The sequence below is a fragment of the Phragmites australis genome, chromosome 14 (genome assembly GCF_958298935.1).
Source record: "Phragmites australis chromosome 14, lpPhrAust1.1, whole genome shotgun sequence".
Lineage (NCBI taxonomy): Eukaryota > Viridiplantae > Streptophyta > Magnoliopsida > Poales > Poaceae > Phragmites > Phragmites australis.
This window is the reverse complement of record NC_084934.1, coordinates 25,896,272-25,923,628: the sequence shown is the minus strand read 5'-3', so window position 1 is coordinate 25,923,628 and position 27,357 is coordinate 25,896,272. Positions and strand designations below refer to the sequence as shown.

The following is a 27,357-nucleotide window of genomic DNA, read 5'->3' as shown; positions in this document are numbered from 1 at the left end:
ACTGCACGACGCACAGACAAACAATGCCCCCACCCAATTGCGCCCTACGGTAGGCGTCACTGATAATTTTCCTTCACCATTTCTTTTGGCTTTGGTGGCGCAATGACAACTGCAACTTAGGTCATGTTTGTTTGGGTTTTTAAAATTGACTTAAGTTAAAACAATCTTTTTTTTTTCTGTGGTTTCTGAGTAGTAAAAACAGTCTTTACTACTATAAAAACCTGAGAAGTGAGAAGAAATCTGAATGTGGTTGTATCACAAATAGTCTTATGGAGAAACCATAACTTATAGAAGCTCAAATAAACAAGATATTAACCTCGAGCTAGAACCAATAGTGATGCAGAGGAGTCAGATAGGGAAGACTCATCCACCTCTTCATCTTCCTCTTCTTTTTCTTATTCATCTCCCTCATCTATAGAAAAAATTATTAAGGAGACTTAAGGGGGCTTCTACTAACTACGAAACAATAGGTGGGGCTAGAGCCCCTGGATTCACCCCGGCTGGAACAACACGCAGTAGAAGATCGTTTGTTCTAGCATGTCTCCGACGACACATCTCATAGGATAAAGACGCTTCTCACAACACAGATCTACCATTATATTGTTTATTCTAGCATGTCTGCGGAGACACTGAAAGGCCCAGATTCTAACGACGCACACACGACATGCACGAACACCTCATGATCATGGGCATTTGGGGCGTCCGCTCTTGGGGGACTTCAAGTCCCTGTAGCACGGGCACTCGTCTTTGCTCGCGAAGGGACCCGACGGCACGCAGCCGCTGCACTTGCCGCAGCACATCATGCAGTAGCCCATGCACCGGCCGCCGGCCTTCTGCGAGCACCGGTTCCGGCACTTGGCGTCGCAGACGACGTCCGGCACAACGCCATCTGCATCCATGCATCCATTACCATACAAGACGCAAGACACTGAGGAGGATCACTAGCAAGATTTACCTGCGACTGTGAAAAGGAAAAATTGAACAATTGACTGGCCGTTTACCTGCGGCCACGGTGAGATCCTGGAATGAAGCAGAAACCATGAAGAGGAGCAGGAGCACTAGGGTGGCAGATACCGCCTTCATCTTCTCCTCTTGTTCGAGATCTTGGGCACAGCTCAAGAGGCAGTACCGCTGCCTACTGAGGTGAAATAGCAACGCTACACTACACTCGATACAACACTGGTCCGGTGAAGTGGTGAGGAGGATGTGTGTGATAGCCACTCCCAGGATTGGAAGTACGGTTCCAGCTAGCTTGCGTTTTCAATGCACAGACCTGCCTCGTAATGCTTTTGGTGTGAGTCGCCTTAAAGTGTAGCAGGAATCTTGCAGGGACGGGACGGCCATAAACGCCAAACCGCATGCGCCTGTACCCGTCGAGGACGGTGCAGGTGTCTTTGTCGGCATGCCCAGCCCCGGGCCGTAGCGCATGTGCCGCACTACCTTTATCTTTCTTTCCTGTTTCCTCGGTCGCGTTTCGTGCATCTCAGTAGGTTAGTTTTTTTTATAGGCGGTAGTTCAAGTGTATTGAGCTGAACACTCTAATTTTTTAGCATAGAACCCAGAACCCATTATATAGTGTGCATGAAAATAGGATCGAATGGTATATTTTTCTATCTAAAATATGTGAGAACAAATTATTGCAATTTAGTGGCATGAATTCTGTGATATGTTTACACAACGATTCGAAAATAGTGTAATGTCATCAAGTTTACTTTTTTTATTATGTTCAAAATTTGAACGCCCATCATGCAAATCCTAGGTCCGTCACTGTTGTGGTAAAACTTGTCCACCCGGGTTGGAGTCCAGGACTCGGCACGTGCTCTCTCTCTCACACACATAGAGACACACGCACGCGTCATGATGTTATGTTAGAAAAGAGACTAGAAATTGTACTTGCTTCATTAAACAAGCAGGAGGAGGTGGGTGTGGTTCGACGAATCCTCTCCGCGAACATCGGTGCAGGTGAGGGTGCCATCACCCATCAACGGCGTGTCAAGGCATCTCGGACGGGGAATCTCATTGCCCTAAGGGAGGTTCTGATCTCGTGTGATGACCGGGATTAGGATTGAAGTTCTAGGCGTTGGCTGATGGAGAGGAGTCAGACATGGATGACATGCCGAAGCCAGATTTGATCTCGACAACAGAGTTTTGTCCAGACGGTGAAGGCTATGGGGTTTTTCGTCTAGTATCTCATGGAGGCAGAGGCTGGCTTAGTTGAGGTTGAGTCACGGGTATGTTCTTCTGGAGTTGTTGTAGGGCTAGGACAAAGATTTTCGCTCGCTCGACGGATCGTAGATGTTGTTCAACACCGGATGAATATTTTTTTTTTGTCAAGCATGGGTGGAAGTTTAGCAACAAGATTAGTGGTTGAGTTTCTTTTACCTTGATTTCATGGTGAACTTTGGCTACTTGTCAGCTATCTTTTGCTTATACATTGGTCATGTGTTGTTCGTTAGTGCATTAAGAAGGTTCTAACTGAGTGGATTTTAGCTTATTGATGACAAAACGATTAAGGAACTAATATGTTTATCTAAGTTATGAACAGGTTTAAGTATTAGTTGAGAAGACATATGACGTTTGACGCCCGTCGAAACAAATGGAGAATCAACGAAGAGTACTCAATAGGATTTAAATTCTTTTATTTTTGAAATTGAGTCTAAAATAGCCGCTCTATTAAGAGCGGTTGCATTTGATTGCTTGGTTAGTGTCTCAATGCTCAAAATATCCCTTAGAACCAACTAGTTGAGAAACACACTCACCCACGGACACCGAGTTAGTTCTGCAAAAGTTCACTGAGTCCGGATACTCCGGTGTTCACCGGACACTCCGGTACTCAGTGTTTAGTCCGGAGTCTCTGAGGTAGACTCCGGCAGAGAGTCTCGGTTCTGATTTATTTTTACTAAAAAAGGACTGGAGTTTCCGGTGTTCACCGGAAATTTCGGTAGTTTATGGATTTTGAGGCCGGAGTCTCCGAGGGAGACTCCGCCAGAGAGTCTCGGTTAAGTTTTTATTTTAATTGAAAAAGACCGGAGTCTCCGGTGTTCACCGGATACTCCGGTAAGAGAATAAGTTTTAACCGGAGTCTCCGAGAGAGACTCCGGCAGGGGTGTCTCGGTTAGCTTTTAATCTTTTTGATAAAAAGACCGGATACTCCGGTACCTGGAAAGGCTGGAGGGTCCGGTTAGTCTCCGGGCTTAGTCTTTTTGAAAGCCCTGTCAGGACAGGAGACTCCGGTAACTTAACAGAATTGTAACGGCTAGTTCTGACACGTTCTATGACCGTTCTGACGCCGTTTTTGGTTTTGGGGTCGGATACTCCGGTGTTCACCGGATACTCCGGTTAGTTCTGACAGAACAGTAACGGCTAGTTTTTGAGAGAGGGCTATAAATACTCCCACATCCCATGGCATTTAAAGCTTGCTGTTGTTGATGAACTCTAGACTCTTTGAGCACTTTAAGAGCATTCAAAGACCCTCCAACCACCTCTAGTGCAAAGTTTGCAAAATTTAGTGAGTTTGTGTTTGCAGAGGGTTTAAGCCACTTGAGCATTGAGTTCTTCCTCGAGCATTCGCTGCGATCATTTCTCTTGAAGCTTCGTGCTTCTAGACGGCAAGGCGTCGCCCGTAGAGCACCCAAACTTGTGGAGTGCCACGAGAAGTTTGTAATTATCTTCGAATTGAGTAAGAAATTCTAACTTGATCTTGGTGATCGCTAGAAGAGGATAGGGTTGGAAAAGACCCAGCTCTTTGTGAGCTTCTCAACGGAGACGTAGGCACTTCTTTGTGAGGTAATTGAACTCCAGGATAATCTCTCGCGTTCTTATTCGTGCAATTTGCTTAATCGTGTGAATTTGTGATTCTTCATACAAATTGCTCTAGTGATCATCTAGCTAGTGTTAATTGTTATTTTAGCTCTGTGATATCTAGTAGACCTAGCTACAACTATAGATTCTAGCTACTTGCTTTAATTCGTAGTTGTTCTAGATTTCCTGTATAGACCGGAGATTCCGGACTAGACCGGATACTCCGAATCAGACCGGAGTATCCGACCTTCACCGGAGTATCCAGCAGATTTAATCCGCTGTTTTAGTTTTAATTTTCAGAAAAGCCTATTCACCCCCCCTCCCTCTAGGCACTTTCACTAACACATCCAAGCAATGTGACCCTCGGCCCTCGGCATCCCTCAATGGGGCAATGTGAGGGGCACACGACACCTCACCCAACCACCCCCACTGCCAAACCCTAGCCAGCCGGCAAGAGCGGCGGCGGCTAGATCTTTTTGTGCGGCCTCTTGTCCCCCCTCTTCTTATTCCCTACCCCTCCCTTGGTGGTGGCCATGCTTTGAGTGAGGGGTGGTGCTAGGATCGACGCAATAATGTGGTGCTGGATCCGCGCAGCGGTAGTGGCTGGATCGGTATGATGACTGCCTAGCCTGTGCAGCGTAGGTCAGTTTTAGCGTAGCGGCATCTTGATTTACGTAGAGGCGGCCTATTTCGCATTACAACGGTGTTCGATGTGGCGATGATCGGGGTGGTGGCTATCGATTTCGACGATGTAGCGACCTAGTTCGATGTAGTGGCCGGATTCCACGCGGCAACTATCATGTGCACTCATGACCGGTGGTGGTTCGACATTTTGTGGAGCAGGTATCGACGCGACTTCTCCCGGTGCTCCTTGCCACCCATGTCTCCATCGAGGTCCAGCTGAGATCTCATGTGGTTACCTGCACACGTCCCATGGGTACCTCCAAGCTGCATGCGGCCAACATGTCACAAGTTTAAATGTAGTGATGTGTGTGGGGGCGGTACGGGGGCTTTGGGCAAAGGCCTTGCTCGGCTTTCTGTCGGCGCTAGCAATGGCGACGCTCTGAGGCATCCATCCCCTCCTTGGAGGGGTCACTGTGGTGCCTCTGCTTTTCTCACCCTCGATGGGTTCTCTGGGTGAAAACCTAGATCTCATGCTGGATTAGGCAACGACAGTTTCTCATCATCGTGTCTTCCTTGGATGTGTTGCTTTGGAGTTCTTGCACATGTTGTTGGAGTTTGCTTAAAGAGAAGATGCACAACTGAAGCTCAAGGGTTTGCCGATTGGGTTATTGGTGCGTCGTGCTAGGCGGTCGCCAATCACTGTTCGATGGTGGCAGTTGGCTATGTGCAGCTTTTTGGCCTGTATTTGACTGGTCACCAAAGGCTATGCAAGGCCATGGATGTTTGCATACTACTTTAGGTGCCCGTGTTGTTTGCTCTTTATTTATTGGAGGACGTCAGTTGTTGGGAGTCTTTGAGATCCTCTCAATCCGTGGTGTAAGGCAATAGGTGCTGATATTCTATCTCTATATGGGCATTGGAAATAGCATCAAGCAAGAATTTATATTATGGAGTTTAGGATGGTTTGAGTTGTAGGTCTTGGTTTGAGACTTTTTGCTTTGCACACACTTAGCTTAGTCTTTTCTTATTTATTTCTTTTTTACTTTTTTCTTATGTAATAGCTTGTTGCATCAACATTATATGGGGTGCATAGGCTGGAAAAATATTTTATCTCAAAATAAAGCTTCTTTCATTAAAAAAATGTATGACTTATTTAATTATTAAAAAAGCAGGGCCGACAGTTACGGATATTCTGCCTCTGGAGACAAAGATGAATTGCCGAAGCAAGGGTGATAAAGGTGTGAAGGTAAGAGAACTCCAACCGAGTTGCTATTTCTGCCTCCATATTTCTCTGAGTAGAGAGTTCCCTACTCATATTCCCCTCCCTACTACTCAGCATGCTCTAATCAACACCCTAAATTTGCCTCCCTATATACTAATCAGCTCTATTTTATTATTATCTTGTAACTAACTAGTAACCGATGAAGGCTAGGCGACCGCGGGAGGGCTAGGGCAAGGGCGCGCGGCAGGCGGGCGAGGGCGGCGGCCAGGCGATGGCGTCCATGTGACTGCAGGCGAGCGACAGTGGTAAGGCAGCGTTGAGCAGATCTACTGGGCAGGTGACAACAGCTAGGCAACACGCGCGAGCTTGAGGTGGACCACGGCGCCAACAAGCTACGACAAGCTCCCTCTCCGGTAACTCTCTCTCTCTCTCTCTCTCTCTCTCTCTCTCTCTTCCCCACAAATCTGGCTAACTCAAGCATCTACGACCTCAAATTGATCCGGGAAGAGGAAGATGAAACGCACCTGCGGTGGTGAGAAGGGCTGACTTCCTAGCGGTCGATGGCGAGAGGGAGACCTTCGCCATATGTGGCACAAGGCAGAGGCAAGATGGCGAGGTGCTAGAAGTGGCGATAGGAGTAGCAAATCGATAGGAGGTGATTTTTTATGTCTCTTTGCCAAATAATAGGGTATGGAGGTAAATAGCACCTGGATTGGAGTTGCTGTAAGTGGTCTGATGATAGCTACAGGTGAAGCGTACAAGAAAGCGCAACCCAAATTGGGGACAGTTGGTAAGCCAGCGCTACATAGTTATTGGGCCTGCTAAACGGACCAAGCGACCAACTTGGCCCATATAATAGTGTCCGTACTTGACAGGCAGAAACCTATGGCATCGCTTTGCACAATTCATTTCTTGAGGCCCATTATAGGTAGTGCTCCGAACAGAGCAGCAGCAGGGCGACATTAAGCGAATACAACTAGCTAGCACTAGAAAATTCTGCCAAGAACAAGAAATTAAACAGAACAAGTGACGAGGCCAGTTCTCCTTCAACAAATTGTTCGCCAAAAAACAGTAGAACACAATCCCACATAAATACTCCACTAAACAAGGCCAGATCCCTTCCGTGTTCCATCCAAAGAAGGAGAATCCCCTCCAAATTCGAACGGTAGATAAAAACGCCAGACAACCACCCTTGATCATCAAACTGTTGCACACGCTACGGCCATCGACCAGGACAATTCTACGACTAATAAGTAACTTATTCTAACGACAAGAAGAGGACAGATAAACGGAGGCACGGCAGACATGACCGACCCAAACTCTGCAACCGCTCTGTTTTCCCGGCGAAGCATCCTCAAGCCAGGTGACGCTGGGAAAAAAATGTGAGAGCATGTTAATTAGTGACACGCAAGAAAATTAATGAGACCAAGTTTAAGAGGCGCGAACAGATTACACGAGGCAGGCGAAACTAACCATGACGCTACGTGCTGCCATGAGAAGGTTCACCGCGGACGCGACGCCGGCCACCGCCCACTCGCCGTAGCCCCCCAGATCGTCGTCGCCGAAGGTGAGGTAGTTGAGGAAGAAGGCCGTCATGGACACCCAGGTGCAGACAGCGAGCGGCCACGCGGCGAGCGGGGTCAGCCTCGGCGCCGGGGCGGGCCTCCTCTCCAGCACGCGCGCCAGCTTGCCCTGCAGGAGCAGTGTGGCCATGGCGAAGAAGGAGCAGGTGACCGAGAGGTCGTAGCCGTCGGAGAGGAAGCGTATGGAGGAGGCGACGGTGGTCGAAACGACCTTCATTGCCAGCCTTGGCGCGATGGAGGCGGTCACGGAGCCGACGTACAGGAAGACCATGTAGTTCCTCACTGAGACGAGGAGCCTCTCCTGAGAAACGAAGCAGAGAGAACAGAGAAACCAATGAACTTGCAGACACAAGAACTGAAGATGACACTGAGAACTGAAGGAGAGCGTCGAGAAATTAACCGTCTCCTCCTCCATCCTCCGTCCCGCCGCAGCAGCAAGCGCTTGTTCCCCTTCAGAAACAAGAACTATGTTAAAAGTGTTAACCCTTTGAAACAGATAGAAAAAAGTTTAGAACGATGGAAAAGGTGCCCTGTTAATGATTCCAGAACCAAAAGAAAAGTATATCAAGAAAGAATCTATATTGTGCTGCAAAATCGTGACAAGAAAGAAATAAAAAGAGAGAGAGAAGAAGAATGGACATTGCCCTGAAAATAGTAGCAAGGAAAAACAGAACCTGAACACTTCAAGAAGAAAAGTATATCAAGAAAGAATCAATATTGTTCTGCAAAATCGTAACAAGAAAGAAAGAAAGAGAGAGACAAGAAGAATCGACATTTCCCTGCAAATCGTAGCAAGGAAAAACAGAACCTGAACAGTTCAAGAGACAAGAAATCTCAAACACTATGAAGAAAGCAAGCAAAAGCCCTGTAAACCCAACATAAGAGGCACCAACTGAGCCACCAACATTTACAAAAAATACTGTACCGGCCATCTCGCCGTGCACTCAACACCGATCGCCGTGGTACACCTACGCAAAGACCCAAAACAGCTTCTATGGCTCTAAGCGAGTGATACGGATACAGCCTGACTGAAGGGTGTTTTTATAGCCTTTTCATGGTCACAGTTGAGAAGTGGTCGTTGTGATTTGATTTTGAGAGACTGGTCAAGGTGGTTTTCTGCACGGAGCTCGTCCTCACCATTGCAATTTTGAGGGGTTTTGGACACAGGCGGGCAACCCTGCCTAAAGTGGAAAGTGTACTGCAGCCGCCGCAGTACTAGCTGGGCAGGGCTGGGCATGCAATTGCAGCCTTGAAGGAGGAAACGATGCCCGCCGGTTTGAACTTTCAAGTTTGAGAAGGCCTGCACGGGCACGGCCGCACCGTGCGAGCATGCAACTCATTCGTAAACACTCGTGCTCTGCCGGCTGCCGTGTCGCCGATTGCCTACCTCGTGATCTGGCCTCCTCCGGCGTCCACCACCGTGCTTCTGCGCGATCGTCCGTGCTGGCCGCGGTCGCCCGTGACTACGGACGGGTTCCGGCGACTGCCAGTGCCCTGGCGGTATAGACGTGTAGTTTGGTGCGCGTCGTTTTGAGGTTTGCCGGATAACGGGTGCACTCGCGGCCTTGGCAGCTCAACGACGTATCCACGCCGGCACACATCGACTTTCGAGTCCTGATGCAATCTGGGGCCTGGCCTACGGTGACCTACGAGAAAAATGAATTTTCTTTATTTTTATATTTTTATTTTTTATATTTGCAAAAATACACTATTATTTTAAAATATTGTATATCTAGGCTACTGTCGCCTGTTGGATGAGTGACACTAAAACATCGTACTTTCAACAAACGACACCTTTAAAAATAAAAAACAATGTTCCATTGCTCTCAAAATTTGAAACAATATTGAAATAGTTATAAAAAATTCTGAAAAAATATATATCGTAGAGATACTATGATCTAAGCTCTCTAAAAAATTTCAGAGAAAACTATAATTTGTACAATGAGAAACAAAAAAGATAAATTTCATTGTACAAATAATTCAAACAAATTATTGTTTGAGTTGATTTTTTTAGAGATAGATTATAGAATCCTCTACAACATACTTTTTTTTCAGAATTTTTCATGATAAATTTGATATTGTTTTGAATTTTGAGAGTAATAAAATACAATGTTTTTTTTATTTTTTAAAGGTGTCGTCTGTTGAATAGGCGATACTTTTATTTTTTTAAGTTGTCATCCGTGGGAAGGGTGACATGTTGGTGTTGCTCATCCAACGAGCGATGGTAGCTTACATGTGCAATATTTTTAAATAGACATATATTTTTACAAATATTAGAATATAAAATATAAAAATAAAGAAAATTCCGAGAAAAATGGCTACCGGATAGGATGCTAAAATGGTAAACGGGGAGCTAAATGGGCCACAAGTTGCGACATTAGGGTCAGTAAAGCGTGGCTGCACCCGGAGCGTAATGGACCTACAAAGGCCGGTATCTCGGCAACGATGGGATTCAAGGCCTTCTAAGCCGTGTGGGGGCAAGGCAGCGGTGATGACTTGTTTTAACAGCGTCTAGCGCCACTTGTTTCCTAAAAAAAGAGTTTAGGGCCATTTGCACCGTCTGATTTTTATTCCTGAATTTCTAACTAGTACCGTTTCATTTAGTTTTATTGCAATTTTTCACGTTCGTAATAGGACCCCAACTAGATGATGTTTCCAATTTTATGCGACGTTGAGATTTCCACGGACTATGGAGTGGTACGTCTTCAGGCCCCATACTTTTATTTTGTTCTGAAAATAACATTTCATTGTGCTAGCACTATACACCAGTACGGCACAGTCTACTGAACAAGTGAGTCGATAACTGAAGAAAACGTTCCCAGGAATCTCCGGCTCACAGTCACAACTCACACATACCACACGTAACACAACAAGGCTTACGTAGGCTGCACTCGTTTCCAATAGCAAATGAAACGAATTAAGCCGATTCACTACCAATGCTAGTGGCCAAGTTATTTGCAGAACGAGTTTCATTAGGTGTCCAACTAGGCCGCTGACATGGTACGGCTTGTGACCAATTAGATATGATCTGTTTAGGTCTCTTAGTTAAGCAGATTATATTGTGTCAATCTACGTACCCAATTTTAATTTAGGCATGACCCACTTATAATTGGTACGGTGGGCTTAATAATTTTTTTTTGCCTGTTAGCTCGTTACCACATCAAAAAACGAGAAAAAAAATAAGTTTTATCCATAATCAAATCTACAACTTTATTCTTAAGAGTAAAATGCACTACCACTTTACTACAATTCATATATGATATTATCTCTAAACAAACTTTTAACATTTAACCTGTTCTTACGAGACTCTAATCCGTCACACCAGCAATTAATAAATAGCGATCGCCTCCCGTGATCGCCGGGCAAAGAGATCTTGATGCCGCTCACGTGTTGTGCCCGGGCGTGGCGGTCGCGCCGACCCGGTCAAGGCCCAACCAAAGAGGCGTAGCGCAGCGCAGGACAAACAACGCGAGACAGGGAGACAACCTAGCAGGTCAAAGCCTCACACCCACATCACAGTATCACTGTGCCCGCTCACCCCGAGCACTGGACGTGCGGCGCACGAGCAACAGCGTAACGTTAGGCCGAGCGCCTGCCGCGGAGCACGTTGCCCGTGCAGTGCTGGGGTTTGATTGGTTGGTAATACAAATAGATTCTGATTTTGCGGAGCCGTATAATTTTAAAGGTAAATGTGTTTAATTGTTTGTATATACTGTTTTAATGTTTTGATAGATACAAATATATATTTATAGTTTGTATCTGTTTATATAAGTAGGTTTATTTATCGGTGTTATAAAATAACTTTTATGGAAGTAACTAATTAAAATCTCATCTCTTGTACAAAATCACTTTTATACGGCGCATGAGCAACAGCGTAACGTCAGGCCACGCGCTTTGGAGCCGATCGTCTTGGTCCTGGCTCTTGGCAAAGAAGCACGTGGCCCGCGCGATGCTAGGGCTTGATTGGTTGCAAGTATGAATGATTTTGGTTTACGGCTACATATAATCTTAGATGAAAAAGTATTTAGTCGTTCATATGTACTATTTTAGACTGGTTCGATAAATATAAATATACATTTGTAACCTGCATCCAGTCATGCAGGTGGACTAATTTGTCAGTACCACAAAATCACTTTTATACGAACAATCAATCAGAATCTTTACTTTTGCATCCGCTCATACGACCTTAGATTCAGTCAACTAAACAGAAACTCAGCTCAGTCATTCCAAATAAATATAACCAAACAAATACTCTCCATTTTAACCATTATAATATTTTTCAATATATTTGTCTTCAACATATGTATACTATCCATATAAACAACAATACTAAAGACAACCAATCACAGCTTACATACTTGCCGGTGCCGGCGGGGCGCTGCCCGTTGGTTGCCGCCATCTCTGGTTCGGGTAGTCGCGTGCCCGCCCGTCCGTTCGCGTTGCTGGGTTCGGCGCCGTGTTGCCGTGTTGGGGAGTTGGGGCTGGAGCGAACGGTGTGGTGGTGGCACTGTCGCTGGAGCCCGAAAGCGATAGTTGCACGTTGGCATCAGGCCGGCAGGGCCGCGGCGGCTCCATTTCTGCTGGGCGAGCTGGCTATCACACCATGATTTAAGAACGAAAGGTATTTGGGAATGGGAAAGCCGTCTGCAATATGATATATATCAGGAATATGGGATGATTGCTAGTGCCTTATAAGAGCTTAGTAACAAGTAATAGCACCTCTGGTTTGATATATAGCTGCAGCAGAATTAGGTGGGCTGGCAAGTGTTTGGATATGCTGGGACAACCGTTACAAACACTCAGATCCAATGAAAAAAAGGATGCTAAACAGATTGACACAAAATCCTAGAAGTTCTTATGGACACTACAATCAGCAATTAAAATTCGAAAAACAAAAATACGTCCATCACATTCACTACTCCCTCAAACTTTGGCAGTACATGCTTGCAGTTACTACATGAAACGGACACGCATCCTCTGACATTGCTTCATAATGTCACCGGAATGTACAGTAAAATAAGTCTGGTGAACAGTATCATGATATTATTTTATTGCAGCAATTTACTGTAGCTAAAATATCGTAGTGATTTTACTGTTTATAGAGCTACTGTAGCAATTAATCTGATACATCTATTTCAGATCCAACGGTTAAAAAAAAAATCCAATATCACGACACTGTTTATCCTCTGTTTTTGCGGAAGTAACACCAGAGGATACGATTCCACATGAAACCCCCTAAGTGCGCGATTTGCGAGGAGAAAAAATTCAACAGTAGAAGCTAGAAATCCCACATCTTTTTCTTTCAACCGTGTCCATCCTTTCAGTAAAATTAAAGCTCAGAGCATCTTCCGATCGAAATGCGAAGCTTTTTTCTTCTTTTGTAAACACAGCAGCCTCTTCGATTATTCAGAGTTCAACCTGCAACAGAGTATCGAGCAGGAAAGAAAAAAGCACGGAAACACAGGAGTATGTTTTCTTCTCTCTCCTCCCGACATCCAACCCCGCCTCTTTTGATCTTTTCCTTCCCCCCTCTCCGCTTTCACGTCAAACGGTTTCCCCCCTCTCCGCTTTATCTTTTGCCCTCCCCTGCCTTCTTCTACCATTTCCGCCCGGGTTTCCGCCCGTCGCCTTCGTCCTCCCGCACTCCCTTCCTTTCACTCCAACACAAGCGCCGGACCTCACTTCCCACTCCCCTTCTTCTACTCCACTCCTCACCGCACTCTCCATGCCCTCCTCTTGAAGCAAAACTCGATCTTTTTGCTATATTACTAGCCCAGTCGTCCTCCTCCCCTTCTTGGTCGCGGCGGCGGCGGCATTGCGGGATGGAGAAGGAGAGGAAGCAGGGGTTCTTCGCCGCGCTCAAGGAGGAGGTGGTGCGGGGGCTGTCGCCAGCGAGGTCACGGGGGAAGTCCCCGGCGAGGAGTGCGTCGCCGGCCAGGATGTTGATCCCGCGCCGGCGCAAGACCCCGCCGCCACCGCCGCCGGAGAAGGTGCTGCAGCAGTACTTGGGGGAGCAGCTCATCGCGCGCTCCGGCAGCCTGCGCCCTGGCGGGGAGGCCCTCGCGCCGCTCATTGAGGGGCCCGACGCTGAGCGCCTCGCCGCCGGCGACCCCGACGGCGAGGACTCCGGCCGGCGGGAGGGGTTCGGAAACTGGGTCCGCTGCCACCTGACGCGCACGCCGTCCATAGCCTCCTCCTCCGCCGGCCCCGGCGGATCGAGCGGCTCGTTCCGGCGGTCCGACCTCCGCCTCCTCCTCGGCGTCATGGGCGCGCCGCTCGCGCCCATCCCGTCCAAGGTGGCCGAGCCGCTGCCTCTCCTCTCCATCAAGGGGACCCCCATTGTACGCCCACATCTTGGTCACTTCCTCTCTTCAGTTGGCTGTTGCTTCGCTTCTACGTGATGCGGTTTGTGTCCGTGCATCTGGTATTTGTCACTTACCATCCTGAGAACTGCAGGAATCGTCGTCCGCGCAGTACATCCTGCACCAGTACACGGCGGCGTCGGGCGGCTACAAGCTGCTGCAGTTGGTGAGGAACGCGTACGCGATGGGCACGGTGCGGATGGTGGCGTCCGAGTTCGAGACGGCGACGCGCGTCGTCAAGAACCGCGGTCCCAGCGGCCGCGGCGCCGCAGCCGTCGAGCAGGGCGGCTTCGTGCTCTGGCAGATGCCCCCCGACATGTGGTACGTCGAGCTTGCCGTCGGCGGCAGCAAGGTCCACGCCGGCTCCAACGGCCGCCTCGTCTGGCGCCACACCCCCTGGCTCGGCGCCCACGCCGCCAAGGGCCCCGTCCGCCCCCTCCGCCGCGTTCTCCAGGTCCCAAGATTTCCATCCCTCATTACCTCTGTGTCCGCCTCCTCTTACCCGAGCAAATCACCTTACCATCTTCTTGCCAACTTGCAATGTCACAGGGCCTTGATCCGCTCACCACGGCGGGGCTGTTCGCGGAGGCGCGGTGCGTCGGCGAGAAGAAAGTGAACGGCGAGGACTGCTTCATCCTGAAGCTGACGGCCGACCCGCAGACTTTGAAGCTGCGCAGCGAGGGGCCGGCGGAGATCATCCGGCACGTTCTGTTCGGCTACTTCAGCCAGCGCACCGGTCTGATCGTGCACATCGAGGACTCGCACCTCACCCGCATCCAGCCGCACGTCGGTGGTGACGCTGTCTACTGGGAGACCACCATCAGCTCCGCCCTGGAGGACTACCGCCCGGTGGAGGGCATCATGATCGCGCACGCGGGTCGCTCCGCCGTGACGCTGTTCCGGTTCGGCGAGGCCGCCATGAGCCACACCAAGACGCGGATGGAGGAGGCCTGGAGCATCGAGGAGGTGGCATTCAACGTCCCGGGCCTGTCCGTGGATTGCTTCATCCCGCCCGCTGACATCCGGTCCGGCTCCGTGGGCGAGGCCTGCGAGCTGCCGGCGCACGGCGAGCGCGCCAAGACTGGCGCCGTGCACCCCGCGCGCGTCTCCACCGTGGAGCGCGCGCCCGCCCGCAATGCCAATGCCAATGCCGGCGTCAGAGGCCGAGGCGAGAAGTTAGTGTGGAGAGTGGAAGTGTGAGTGTGAGGAAGCGCATCAGTTAGCTGAAGTGCTAGAGAGAATTAAACCAAGTCCAATCTGTTCATACTGGAGTTTAATTTTCCTCAGCCCAACGAATCAAATTACTAACTTGTTGCATCGAGAGCTGGTTTAGATTTCTGTAAATAGGAGCATAAATGATCCTAGGCCACTCATGCCTTCTCCTCTGGCCTGGATGAACCATTATCCTCTGAATGCAGAATTTTTAGAGCCAACGTCCCCTGCCTGAATCCCTATTCTTGTAGGCCTTGAGAGCTGTACTAATCAAGGTCTCTTGACCTTTCATGTTACTGCCATTTCTTGGTATCAGTACTTGACAGCCCTGATACCTAGTACCAACGCTCAATTTGTGTTTGGTGCTTCTGCAAACCCCTCCAAAAGGAGCGGAGAAGAGCTGAAAACTCCACTGCTTGTCTTCATCATGTAATGCTCCCAGATTAGAGTATTACAAGGACAGGTTGCTATATAGATCTTGCTTACAAGTGAACAAAGTCTCTTGGTCTCTTGGCACTTTGGCCTAGGAGTGTACGGTAGGGTGAGCTCCTAGCATTGGATACTGGGAACACCGACCACCACCTCCCTGCCCCTGCAGCTGCTCACCCTCCATTTCTGCTTGCTCCAGCACTCCTGCTCTCCCCTCCCATCAGATTCAGGACCTACTGGACCGAGCAGTCAACACAGAGCCGGCCAGCCGGGAGGGCCCATCTGCAGGCCTGATGAAATTGCTTGCAGGTGGCATCTACTTCGTGCCGGGCTTTATTTTCACTTTGTTGACCAAGAACCCCCAGGCAATCTGCAGCGTCTTGGCGCATTTCATGGGTTTTTGTTTTGAAAATGAAAAGGGGTTTTGAGATGTAATCCATGTATTCGCAGTTGCAGCTCATGCGTAGCGAGAGCTTCAGTTTTCATTTCTCATGTTCGTTCTGGGGCTGCGTTACGGGGGAAATGGGGCACCTTTTTTTAAGGCGTTGGAACACAGTCCCAGTTGAGAAGTGAGAAGCGAAGACGCCGGGAAGCAGCCGCTGAGACAAGGCCACTACTGCTACAAGAAGTCAGCTCCGGGGATGCTGCTGCCCGTTCGTTGCAGGCAAGTTATTGTGGCCTCGGGAGCCGAGCGCACTGCCCGATTGGTGACTTGTATGATGATGCTGCCCTGCACGGCTTTGTTGCCTGGATCGGTGATTTTTCTCGCCAGGTTTCACCTCGCTTTTGGCGTGCTACTACGTCCCTAGTCAACTAGTCCTGCGACGGAGGTACCAATGTTATTAGAAGGATTTTTTTTTACAGTACATCTAAATAATTATGGATCGCTCATCTGATGAGCGTAATAAGAGATAATAGGTTTATTATAATTATTTTTATGTTTTTTGTTTTGGAAATTCTATTAATATCTATTAATTAGTTGCTCTTTTTTGGGAAAGTTTTGGTATGGATTTTGGTACGGTGCGGTCACAGTTGAACGTGATGGGTGGTTGCCGGATTTAGCTCCAAAGGATTTTGGTACGTCACGAAGTTTTGGTTTTGGTACAGTGCGGTCACAGTTGAACGTGATGGGTGGTTGCCGGATTTAGCTCCAAAGGATTTTGGTACGTCACGAAGTTTTGGTACGTTTTGTTCAACATGATTGATGAGTTAAAAAAAAAAACGTACCGGTTCGGTTCAAGTGTACAGATGAATCAGCATAAGATTTTGATACGGTTACAAAGTTTTGGTATGGTTGGTTAAACGTGATGGTTTAGTTAAAAAACGTACTGGTTTATATGTATATAACACGTACTGATTCATGTGTATATAACGCGTACTGGTTTATGTATACACAATACGTACTGGTTCATGTGTACACAACAACGTGATGGTTCATTTAACAAAAAAAAAAAACACATGCTAGTTCATGTGTACCAACACTCGGACGTGGGCATGTTCGGAAGGTTCGTATGAGCACACACGTGATAGGATGTACACATATGATAGGATGTATTAACTGCACACGTTGATTAAATTTTGTGACCGGAATTTCCTTCGTAATTTATAGGCGGCGTGACTAATATCTAATTATTAAATTTGGAAAGACAACATGTATTGATTCATAGCGTGTACACCACACACGATAGCATGTATAGAATTTTAGTGTTACCATACATGTGACATAGCTAAATTCAACGATCTATAAAAAATTTGAAGAACGTGAACTTTTCATTAGGCGTCCTGTACGAAATTTGAAAGAACTGATAATATGATAGTGTACCACATAACATGTGAATGTAACAATTGTTTTAGCATGTGTATGATGTCATTCCTATCTAACGGCGCAATCATCAGGTGACGTGGTAGAGCGCACCATTGAACTTGAGAATGTGACGTGAAGCGTGACAGTGCAGCACCATGTAATGTGGGAACGTGAAGAATATGTTAGCGCTCATAAGGTATAGTTCCGACTAGATAGCACGCTAATTGAGTTACACTTACTTCGAGGTATCTATCAAGGTTACGCGATACTGCAAATATTGTACCGGACCATTTTACCCCTGATGAACCTGCAGTCTACACTATTGACGTAAGTGAGGGGTACGATCTAATCATCACATGTGATATACCTGTTGTCATTAGAGTGAAGCATCCGCAAAAGCAGGGGTGGACGAAGCGGAAGCGAGAATGTCGGCTTGAGTAACGAAAACATTGGTGAGAGTCCAATATCCCGAAAACCCAAGGTTTCTTCTGCAAGGTTCGTCCATGGTGGGTGAGTCAGGGGCAAAGATCAGGCCTAAAGGCCTAGTAGATGGACAACATGTCAATATTTCTGTACTACCCCTTGTAGAAAAAATATCTCGAGTCGTGGTATGAGTACCAAGCGCTGCAGCGCTGAACGAGCCCCGTGGACTAGCCATTGCTTCTCCACGAGGCTCATACCGTTTATCTAATTTTTATATAAATTATAACTTCAGAAATATGACGCTCATTTTCGTGTGACTTCGTGATGTGTCTCGATTGAAGTCATAGTTATGCAAACGCTAGATCCCGTGATTGTTTAATTATGACATGTTCTTTGTTGATTTTTTTCTTTGAATGTTAAAGTTAGAAAATCCATGCGAATCGAGCGTAGCTCGGTAGGTGAGCGCTCCTGATGAGGACGCCACCCGCCTGGGCTCGAATCCGTGCTGTTGTACCTCCTCCTTTGTGAATCGCCAGTAGGTCCTGACATATACTTCAAAAAAAAGTTGGAAAATTCATCTATTACAAGGCAGGTCCACATGTCGGTGACATTTTAAATGTGTATATTTGTAGTTAAAATACTTAACTTGAAAAATATCATACAAATAAGGTGGGCCCACACGTCGATGAGATATTATAATTTTTTTTGTCAATATATACATCTGAAACAAAGTAGTAATACAGCCCATATTGGCAAATGGGCTGGACTCCTAATCAGGCCACTTCAAGTACTATTACACAAAGTGGTATTACAGCCCAGGCGCGTAAGTACCGTAATCAGCATCGCCTCCCCAGTGACCGTCTGCCCGAGACCTCGTCTCCCACCGTCACGCCGCCACGGAGCCACGCCGCCACCCGCACCCGCCGAACCCTAGCCTCACAGTCGATCGGCATAGCCCAGGCGCGGGCGCCCGTGGAGAACGACGCGCGGCCGAGGGGGGCCTTCAGCCCACCGCCGAGGGAGTGGTCGGCGTCGCCGTCGGCGTCGGGGTCGACGTTGACTCCATTGGACTCGGAGTCGATCGAGCGGCTCGTGGAGGGGTCCCAGAGCGAGCGCGAGCGCTGCAGCGCGAGGAGGTCCCACATCAGCGCGGCCGAGAACGACGCGGACGACCCCGACGTCGAGCTCCTCCGCCCGGACGCGCCCGTCCGTGCTAGTCCTCTCCAACGGCACGTCCCTGTCAGTCGTCGTCGAGGCGAGGAACCGAAGGTAAATCGATCTCCATGACCCATTCTTTCACCTTTTCCTTAAAATTCATCTCAATCCCATCAAATTGTGCCTCTGTCGTATTCGTAGGTCTGGGGCAGACTTTGTCGGTGATCCCAATGGCGCCGCCTCCTCTGGCCCTGGCCTGGTATCCCCTCGTTCCCCTCTTCACATTTAGATTTGCATTCACAGTCCAATGACATTTGTAGTTAAATGTGATTTCCGTTGTCTGTGTTGAAATCTACAATTGGCAATCTGAATATTATTTAGTAATTGATTATGCTAATATTTGGTTGTTTAGGCCGTAGCTAGCTACCATTCCTGAATCGATATATGGATGAACAGTTAGTCATTGATGTGGAACAGTACAAATCAAATACTGATCTCATGGTGATGCTTCAGATTGCATGATTGTTTCATCTTTGGTCATATTAGGCGTATTATTTTTGTTATCTTTTGTCTTTAATCACTTCATCTGCGTGCACACAAATCTAAGACAAATCTGAAATTACAGTGATCTAAATCAATGTTGGTTGATTTTTTTAGTAGGTACCAGTAATCATTCAACATGTCGTACCATAGTGAAGATGGGAATGTGGTAAACCAGACACTTGAAGATTTAGCCGAGTACGAAGATATCATTCAGAGGACGTTTAGATCTGAGGATGAGGGATATGAGTTTTTCAATAGTTTTGCCAGGAATAAAGGCTTTAGTTTATGGAAGGGCAATGTTAGATACTCCGGAAACAGAGAAGATATAACATGTCGCCAGTTTATCTGCTCGAAACAAGGTACCAGACAACCAAAATTCTTCAATATGGCAAATAGGACAAGGAGGCCACGCCCATTGACTCGATTCAGATGTCCTGTTGAGATAGTAATTAAAAATAACCCTTAGATGAACCTGTGGTATGTACACAAGTACATCGATACACAACCATGAGTTGGCAACATCAAATGAAGTAGGGTTTTTGTTTTCGAAACGTAAAATCACAGAGCATCAGAAAAAAGAAATCATAGCGTACCAGACTGCGGGTCTTAGAAAATATCAAATTATGGATGTTATGGAGCAGCAATGCGGAGGGTACCATAATGTCGGTCATGTCCTTAGGGATGTGTATAACTTTTCGTATTTGAATAAAAAGGGGAAGATTGCAGATGGTGATGCAAACATAGTGTTGCAATATATGAAACGAAGGCAACTTGAGGATTCTGAATTCTTCTTCCAGTATCAGACTAATTGTGATGGTCGCTTGCTAAATATGTTCTGGTGTGATGCGCAGTCGGCACTTTGGGCAAGTTCCTTCTGAACAAATTTAATGGCAGCCAGTTCCAAGTCGCTTAAAGCCAGTCCTTGAGTTACCTCATCTGCATAATCGTTCAAGTTCAGCACTGAAAAACTAATATGTATGTTAAAAAATATATACTATTAACATCACGACGTACCAACATGATCGCCATCAGTTTTTGTTCCAAATATCCTATTCCGCTTTATGCCTTCATACGGGGACTTGCAAACTTTGCTTGGTTGCCTGTCTCTCCTTGTTTTCACCTTTTCAACAAGAGTAGGACTCGAAACTAAATCGATTTTCCTCTTTACTCCTCCAAATATGTTCGATTGATCACAGTTACTAGTTCCCAAAGAATAAGTCCTTTTATGATCAGTAGCCAGTTCCCTACAAGGTTTTTCAAGCTTCTCGTTGTTAACCCTACTATTTCCTCTCTCCCCCGTATCCTTATTCTTTTCACGATTTCTCCTGCCAGTTTCCTCATATGTTGTTGGCCTATTACTCCCATCAAGTAGCTTTACAATCCTCTACAATTACCAAAGTAATGTTCTAAAGAAGTCTACATTGGTTGCAAATTTACTTGCAAACTTTAAAACACAGAAATTGAGAGAGATTAACCTGCAAAATTGCATGCAGCTCCGGTAAACATCTTGTCCTGTCCTCAATCACTTGAATTCTTCCATCAATACTTGTGTACTTATGATGGGTATCTTGCTCTAATGCTGATAGCTTGCCTTTGATTGATTCCAGTGTGTCCTGAAATACATAGATACTTACATAATTATACATATCAAGTATCATAATGGGTATATATTATTGTGAAGCGCTCATTTCAACATAATCAAATTGGCACCTCTCTTAGGCATCCGTCACCTTTCTCATCATCATTCGAGCCATCCAATTTTTTTTCCTCCTTTTCACCCTAGAACAAGAAACAGAAGTTACTACAGATGTGAATAAAAAATAAATTTCTCTAGCCTATAAGTTGAATGCAATTAGTGTCCAGCAATTCACAGCACTTAAAGTTGTATTACATTGTCAGTGAAATCCACATTTTCGAAATAGTCACTATTCATTCCGTCAGAAGATCCCTCACCAATCTCCTCCTCCAAATGATCAGAATCAGTACGCGCTTCAGAATCATTGAGTTGCAACCTAATAACTACCTGCAACATCACATTAATTAATTTGCAGTACTATCATACTTCAACACAATAGGAGAATAACACAAGTTACGATGACCTTTTCAGCACCAAATTTCTTTATCCCTTCAAGATGTGCCCGCTTCACAACCTTGTTTCCACCCCAATTTTTAATCAGAGGATGCTCATGGCGTGCATAATCAAAGCAATCGCCAGCCGCTTGAAAATGTTCAAAGAACCAAACCTGGCAACAGGGTAACAAAAAGGCTTTGATTTGAACCTATTGGATGCAACGACCAATAAATAGTTAAACTAATTCCAACAAAATACCACCTGCAGAAACGCCAAATTTCCAACAAGACCTGTTCTTTTGTTCTTCTTGAAAAGTGCCAAGTGATCAATCAAATACTCTAATGTGAACTGCGCCCAATTGTAGCCTTTGATTTTTGAAATATCTGGTACAAGATCTACATACCTACTGCTCACATATTCCTTTGAACTAGGTGCCAAAACTGTTCCTATCGTATACATCACAAACATTCTAGCAAAGTGGTCATCAGCTGTGCCGCTCCCTATTCGTTCTTCCAAGTGTTTGAAAGTGATTGCTGTATCATCTCTCCCTTTATACAAATTAAACCATCTAGGATCGGCTTTCTTTGTACTAATTTCAATCTTATCTCCTACGTCAACTAGACCTAAGATGCAATACACATCCCACGTAGAAATAGGAACCACATGGTCGTGTATTCTAAAGCTCCTATCTACTTCATTGTACTTTTCAGCAAGGTCCTCAAGAAGAATATGTTGAATAGGCATCGCAGGTATACTAAGCAAGCTTTCAAATCCTATTACTTTGACAACACCCTTCTGTTCCTCATTCAACTTGCTGCATAGTGCAGCAAATTTCACAGGCATACACACGGTTGAGGCCTGGTTACAAACAGATTCAGAAAAATAAGACATATCAAGTTAAAAAAATTCTCTCTCTATAAGACTTGCACACGACATAATTAACTCAACAACATACCATCTTTCAACAGCACAGCCCCATAGTTCACCAATTCTTCCGATGTTTGAATAATCTGAAATGAAGATAACACTTTAAGGTTGTGTGCAGCTTGTGTACTTCAAGTTTATTAAACAATACTTCCAGTCGACCGGTAAAGCACAAACACACTCTGTGTTAACGATCTAAACGTTGTCAAAATTTGTACCCCGCAAGTAAAACAAAATGCAACTAAACTAATGGAATCAGTAAACAGGTTGTCCTTCAATCTAAATGCGTGATTTTTGTAATTATGGTTTCATGGTGAACACAGATAACAAATGATGCGCACTAGCAGTTTGCTACACTCCAGTTACATAGATTAGGGAAGTTGGGACTGCAGGAAGGACAGGCTGAAATTTCAGTTCCTGGGATAGCTGCCAAAACAATTCAATTATCCAGATATGCCCATTGGTATGTACGCAAATCAAAGGAGTTGCATTCTGAAATAATTAATATACAAGGGATCAAACATACGCAAACATTTGGGAAACATATGCATCTTCTATGCAGTGCACACAGAAAGCACTTCACATAACAGCTATCTTCATCTCACTCTTTCTTACCCTCTCAAAAGAAAAAAGAAAAAAGCCAACCCACAAATAACAATGCCTGTACATTTTCATTTATATCAAACCACACAAATCAAGCAGCAGTACTGCAAATATGCGTTCTACCATTGCCTACGGTACCAATCAGTCACGCCCCAACCAATTCTTGATCTTTCCATGCAAATTTACTGAATTTTGACCCGATTAGACCATTAGAGATCCCACCAGAAATGACAAACCATGCATTACAGTCAGGGTTACAAAATAAACATGCCAAGATTATATATAGCAGCTGCTAACAACTATGAGCCCAGATATATTCCTGACTCATAAGCCCAGATGGATCATCAATTTCCATCTCTTGCTAAAGCTCCTTCCCAGAAGCAGTTAACCAAACCACAATGTAAAAGACATCTCTTGCTAAAGCTCCTTCCCAGAAGCAGTTAACCAAACCACAATGTAAAAGACATGGCAGGTAAAATCATTTTGCATGGATCACAGCAGGAGGATGGATCCTGTTCTACACCCGAACGTAATTGTAATACAAATTCAGTGACTTGAAGCTAATGCCACCATAAACACAATACAATCCATATATCTATCGTTCCCAAAATTTTAGTCAAAAGGGTTCGTCTTCATTCTTCTGCACAAGTTATACTTGTATTCTGCAAACGCCAAATCCCAAACACGACCAGAAAAAGCAACAACTTGACATAACCAGAGAGCCGCTGCGGGGCTAAGAAACTGCACAGAACCGCTAGATTGAATCAGGAAACGGGGCAATGGGAGTACCTCGGATTCTTGGAAGGAGGCAAAACCAGAGGAGGAGGGTCCTCAGACCTCAATCTGCACTAATTTAGGCCGCCGCCCTCCTTCTCCACCGCTGGCACCGCCCTGCCTCCCTTCGCGCATGGCGGATGCAGTGCCGCCACCACCCACCTTCCCCAACACCAGGACCGCCCTCCCTCCCTTCGCGCACCGCGGATACAGTGCCGCCGCCGCCCTCCTTCCCCAACACCAGGACCGCCCTCCCTCCCTTCGTGCACGGCGGATGCAGTGCCGCCGCCCTCCTTCCCTTTGGATGATGCCGTGGTTTGCGGAACCGCACTGCAGCATATCTCCATCAGTGATTTGTGGTACGGGCACGAAAATATCGGAAGACGCTCGTGGAGATCGCCAGGGAAAGGAATCAGAGAGCGCTCGGGGAGAAAAGGAAGGCGACCAGCCTTTGGTAACCGGTAGTCGCCGGTAAATAGATTAATCCATTTTTTATTTACTTTCTTCCTTCTATTAATCAACGCTCCAGATTTTGTTTTACCTCTTACCTCCTAAGAGGTTAAAGGGTACCGTAAACCGCCCCTATTAGAAGAAAAAAAATGAGTTGGTTTAGTTAAAAAAAAGTTTGAAAATCTTAACAACTGCATAATTAATTTAGAGTTAATCGGTGAAATATCTAAGGATATAAGTGTCGAATAATAAAAGCCGAACACTACTATACACCAGAACAATCAAATGGAGTCTGGAACCGGATCATCGTTGCCATGCTTGTCACACAAGGGGAGAGGAGGAGGGAGAGAACGGGACGGCCACCGCTGTTGTTGTCGGCCGCCAACGACGAAGGCCAATCCAAGGCTGGTGGAGTAGGAGTTTCGGGGAGTTGGCATGTCACCCTCGAGTCATATCTGAGGAGATGACGCTAGGGAGCTTGTACCTTTTCTTTACGGAGGTACTAATCTGAACGGTGCAAAATATGAAAATGTTTTTATGTTCTTCGAACAAACAAATTTGGCAGTGCCGTCCACGGAGAAATACTATTTCTGCTCCTGCAAAATTGTAGAACTATATGGACGGAATTCATGCATCTTAAATATCTAAAGTTAAGTAATGCTACAGCTAAATTACGCGGAACATGAGAATTGTCGGTACGTGAAAAGTCACATTGGCCTATGCAGTTCTTCCATTTATTCAGCATTTCTTAAGCCAGCCTGTTCAGTCAAGAAATTGTATACGTACACTGTCGACACGTTCTATTGCTCCCAGCTTCCACATCAGTGACCTTCTTTTGAGCTCGATTGTAAATTGGTTGCTGAGGACCTCAAATGTTCTGCCGAAACAAATGTTGATCTCATGGGTCAACGAGAAGCCTATTTCAATCTTCCATTTTGATGCCCAAGTTGACTTGCATCTCCTAGAAAGTAAGGTTTGACAATGTCACTTCACTAGTTTATTTTTTAGGGCGACTAGCAAGCCTCTAAAGTAGGAGCGGATCTAGGTCCATGTCAGCCTGGGCTTCAGCTTGGCCCATAGGTTCAAATTATTTTTTATTTACTGTAGAAACAATAATTTTTTTAGATTTAGTTCAAATTTAAATGGAGCTAGTGCTCTAAAGTGCTGTTTCAAGCTGTTGTCCACTTGCAGCTAGTGGAGTTTTCGGTATGAGCGTATATCTTTTATGCAAACATCTTACACTAGTTTGTACGTTCTTTTCGTTAACGAAAACTTCTAATCACACACATAAAAAAAAAACACTAGACATCACTTGGTGCGCCTTTCCTTGCTTCGAATCATTGGTCTCCATTTCCAGGGCAAACGTAGCGGCCCCAACTTTTGTCTCTTGTATTCAATTGCATCCTCCTTTAAAAGTCCCCTCGTGTGTTGCCTCCAATCGATGGCCACACTCGATCCTGCACACTCGTAGCGTAGAGAGATATATATCCCATGGCGAAAAGACGCGCAGCTGCCTGTATAATGACGGCCCAACGCATGCTAATCCTGTTTACTGCAATCATACGGTCGTCTTACACCTTGTCCGTTTTGATCACCATGGCTAACTTCCTAATTTGAGCTCCTATTGTAGCTCCTAAAAGGCTAAAAACTTTAGCTTCTCATGATTATTTTCGTTCATCTGCAGATGCCCTATTTTGTTTATCCATGCGACCATGCCTTGTGCAGTGGTCATCAGATGTGCAGTGCAGCGTCTGGAAATGTAGGAAGACATCTGCAGAATATATTCAGGATAGAATGATAGATCGTAACTCTGAACATTTTGCTAGGTTACTGCCTGCCTGTGCCATCCATCACCTGATGTCCCTCGTAAACTCTGATGCACATTGTTGGGATCCATCAGTGTATCCGACATAATCTTTACAAGGAGCGATATCACAGATTTTTCTACGAAAATATAACATTTTGCACCAATTTGCTTCGCCTGTACCGAGGCACCCTGATGGATGGAATCTAAATGTTTTGTGTCAGCTCTCTACTAGCCACAAAGGAGCTATCGTCCAAATGATTCGGCGCTACTGCTTCTGTTTATTTTTTTAAGCCACAATGTGGACCATTATATTAGAAAGAAGAAACAAGGAACCCGGTGGTGTCATAAAAGATTCAGTTTACATACCGGAGAGACGTAAAACACAAAAGGTTTAAAAACATATTACAAAAATAACAGCATTAAGAACCATCTTCACGGCTATCTCAAATCTCCGACAATGCCTTTACACCCGCCATGTCCCATACCATTGCCTCTTCCTGCACGCGTTAGAGTATATTGCATGTTCCGTCATCTCATCGTCTTGGAAAAAACACGCGGTTTCTTTCTCTCCACAATTCCCATAACACCAAGATGATCAAAATCTTGATGCCCTTTTTCATTTCCCGCGACTGCCGAATGCGCTCACTCCACCATGATTGTACGGAATTAGTGTTAACCCAAGCATTTGGGTGCAGAAAAGGCAGGTGCAGCCACGCTGCATTTTTGCTGGAAAGGCTCTTTATTACCAGGCATTCTAGGAATAGATGCACAATAGTTTCTAGATTTCAATTACACATTTGGCAGAAGTACTGACTTCGGCATTGACGCACCTGCAGATGCTAAGCAATCCATATGCGGTCTTGAACCATTGCGCTCGACAGCTTCAGCGGTGGCCGCCGTGGCCAGGCGGCCCATCAGCGCAGATGGGGGCACCGCGGGGCGTGGAGCGTCAGGCGGAGCGGAGCCATCTCTAATTCTCTATAATACTTCTAGTCATATTAGTTGTTACTTTTCAGCGGTGGCCGCTGAGGCCGAACTGGCTTCCTCTAACTTTAACATCACAGTGACTTTGTCACTGATATATGAGACTGACGACTCAAACCTCATATGTCAGTGATAAAGTCATGGTGACGTTGAAGTCAGAAGATCCTGACGCGCTGAGGCCAGGGCGGCCATCAGCTCAGATGGAGGTGCGGCGGGGCATGGAGCGTCAGGCGGAGCGGAGCCATCTCTATACTGCTTCTAGTCATATTAGTTGTTCCTTTGTTCTTGCTACTAGATTCATTAACATCAACTAGACTATTTTTTTTGGCAGAATAGATATGTGCAATGTGAATGTCTTCTCATGTTCTTTTTTTGAGGCAAGTCTTCTCATGCCTTATGTTATGTGTAATCACGGTTAGCTGACCAGCCATGATCATGCACCTTTAGCCTTGTGTAAGTAGATCTGAAGAGGTTGCTTCATGAGTTGGCCAATGTCTGTTCTGTTGGAAGCAGGCCATCTTCGAAACCCAAAAATAGCAGCAGAAGCTTCACCGGATCAGGAACAACTCATTCATCTTTTCCGTGG

The 27,357-nt window shown here is 46.0% G+C and overlaps 4 protein-coding genes and 1 long non-coding RNA gene across 5 annotated transcripts; 1 reads left to right on the top strand and 4 right to left on the bottom strand.

Moving 5' to 3' along the window:
* Nucleotides 1-308: 308 nt before the first annotated feature.
* On the bottom strand, nucleotides 309-1,310 carry LOC133891050 (peamaclein-like). Its single transcript, XM_062331742.1, has 2 exons — nucleotides 1,002-1,310; nucleotides 309-889 (listed from the first exon to the last, which is right to left on the bottom strand). Exons 1-2 carry the CDS (start codon nucleotides 1,081-1,083, stop codon nucleotides 684-686), a joined length of 288 nt encoding a protein of 95 aa, XP_062187726.1. The 5' UTR covers nucleotides 1,084-1,310; the 3' UTR covers nucleotides 309-683.
* Nucleotides 1,311-6,694: 5,384 nt separating this feature from the next.
* LOC133891544 (uncharacterized) lies at nucleotides 6,695-7,800 on the bottom strand. Its single transcript, XM_062332271.1, has 3 exons — nucleotides 7,631-7,800; nucleotides 7,121-7,531; nucleotides 6,695-7,016 (listed from the first exon to the last, which is right to left on the bottom strand). Exons 1-3 carry the CDS (start codon nucleotides 7,643-7,645, stop codon nucleotides 7,002-7,004), a joined length of 441 nt encoding a protein of 146 aa, XP_062188255.1. The 5' UTR covers nucleotides 7,646-7,800; the 3' UTR covers nucleotides 6,695-7,001.
* Nucleotides 7,801-12,850: 5,050 nt separating this feature from the next.
* Nucleotides 12,851-15,241, top strand: LOC133889927 (uncharacterized). Its single transcript, XM_062330347.1, has 3 exons — nucleotides 12,851-13,571; nucleotides 13,687-14,046; nucleotides 14,142-15,241. The coding sequence occupies exons 1-3, from the start codon at nucleotides 13,053-13,055 to the stop codon at nucleotides 14,790-14,792; spliced, it is 1,530 nt and encodes a 509-aa protein (XP_062186331.1). The 5' UTR covers nucleotides 12,851-13,052; the 3' UTR covers nucleotides 14,793-15,241.
* A 4,767-nt stretch (nucleotides 15,242-20,008) lies between these two features.
* LOC133891223 (uncharacterized) lies at nucleotides 20,009-20,795 on the bottom strand. The gene is made up of 3 exons (XR_009904162.1): nucleotides 20,634-20,795; nucleotides 20,173-20,542; nucleotides 20,009-20,094 (listed from the first exon to the last, which is right to left on the bottom strand). It is a non-coding gene; the product is annotated as an uncharacterized LOC133891223 (long non-coding RNA).
* Nucleotides 20,796-20,819: 24 nt separating this feature from the next.
* On the bottom strand, nucleotides 20,820-22,213 carry LOC133891222 (uncharacterized). The gene is made up of 4 exons (XM_062331936.1): nucleotides 21,491-22,213; nucleotides 21,258-21,401; nucleotides 21,050-21,181; nucleotides 20,820-20,937 (listed from the first exon to the last, which is right to left on the bottom strand). The coding sequence occupies exons 1-4, from the start codon at nucleotides 22,118-22,120 to the stop codon at nucleotides 20,857-20,859; spliced, it is 987 nt and encodes a 328-aa protein (XP_062187920.1). The 5' UTR covers nucleotides 22,121-22,213; the 3' UTR covers nucleotides 20,820-20,856.
* Nucleotides 22,214-27,357: the final 5,144 nt, after the last annotated feature.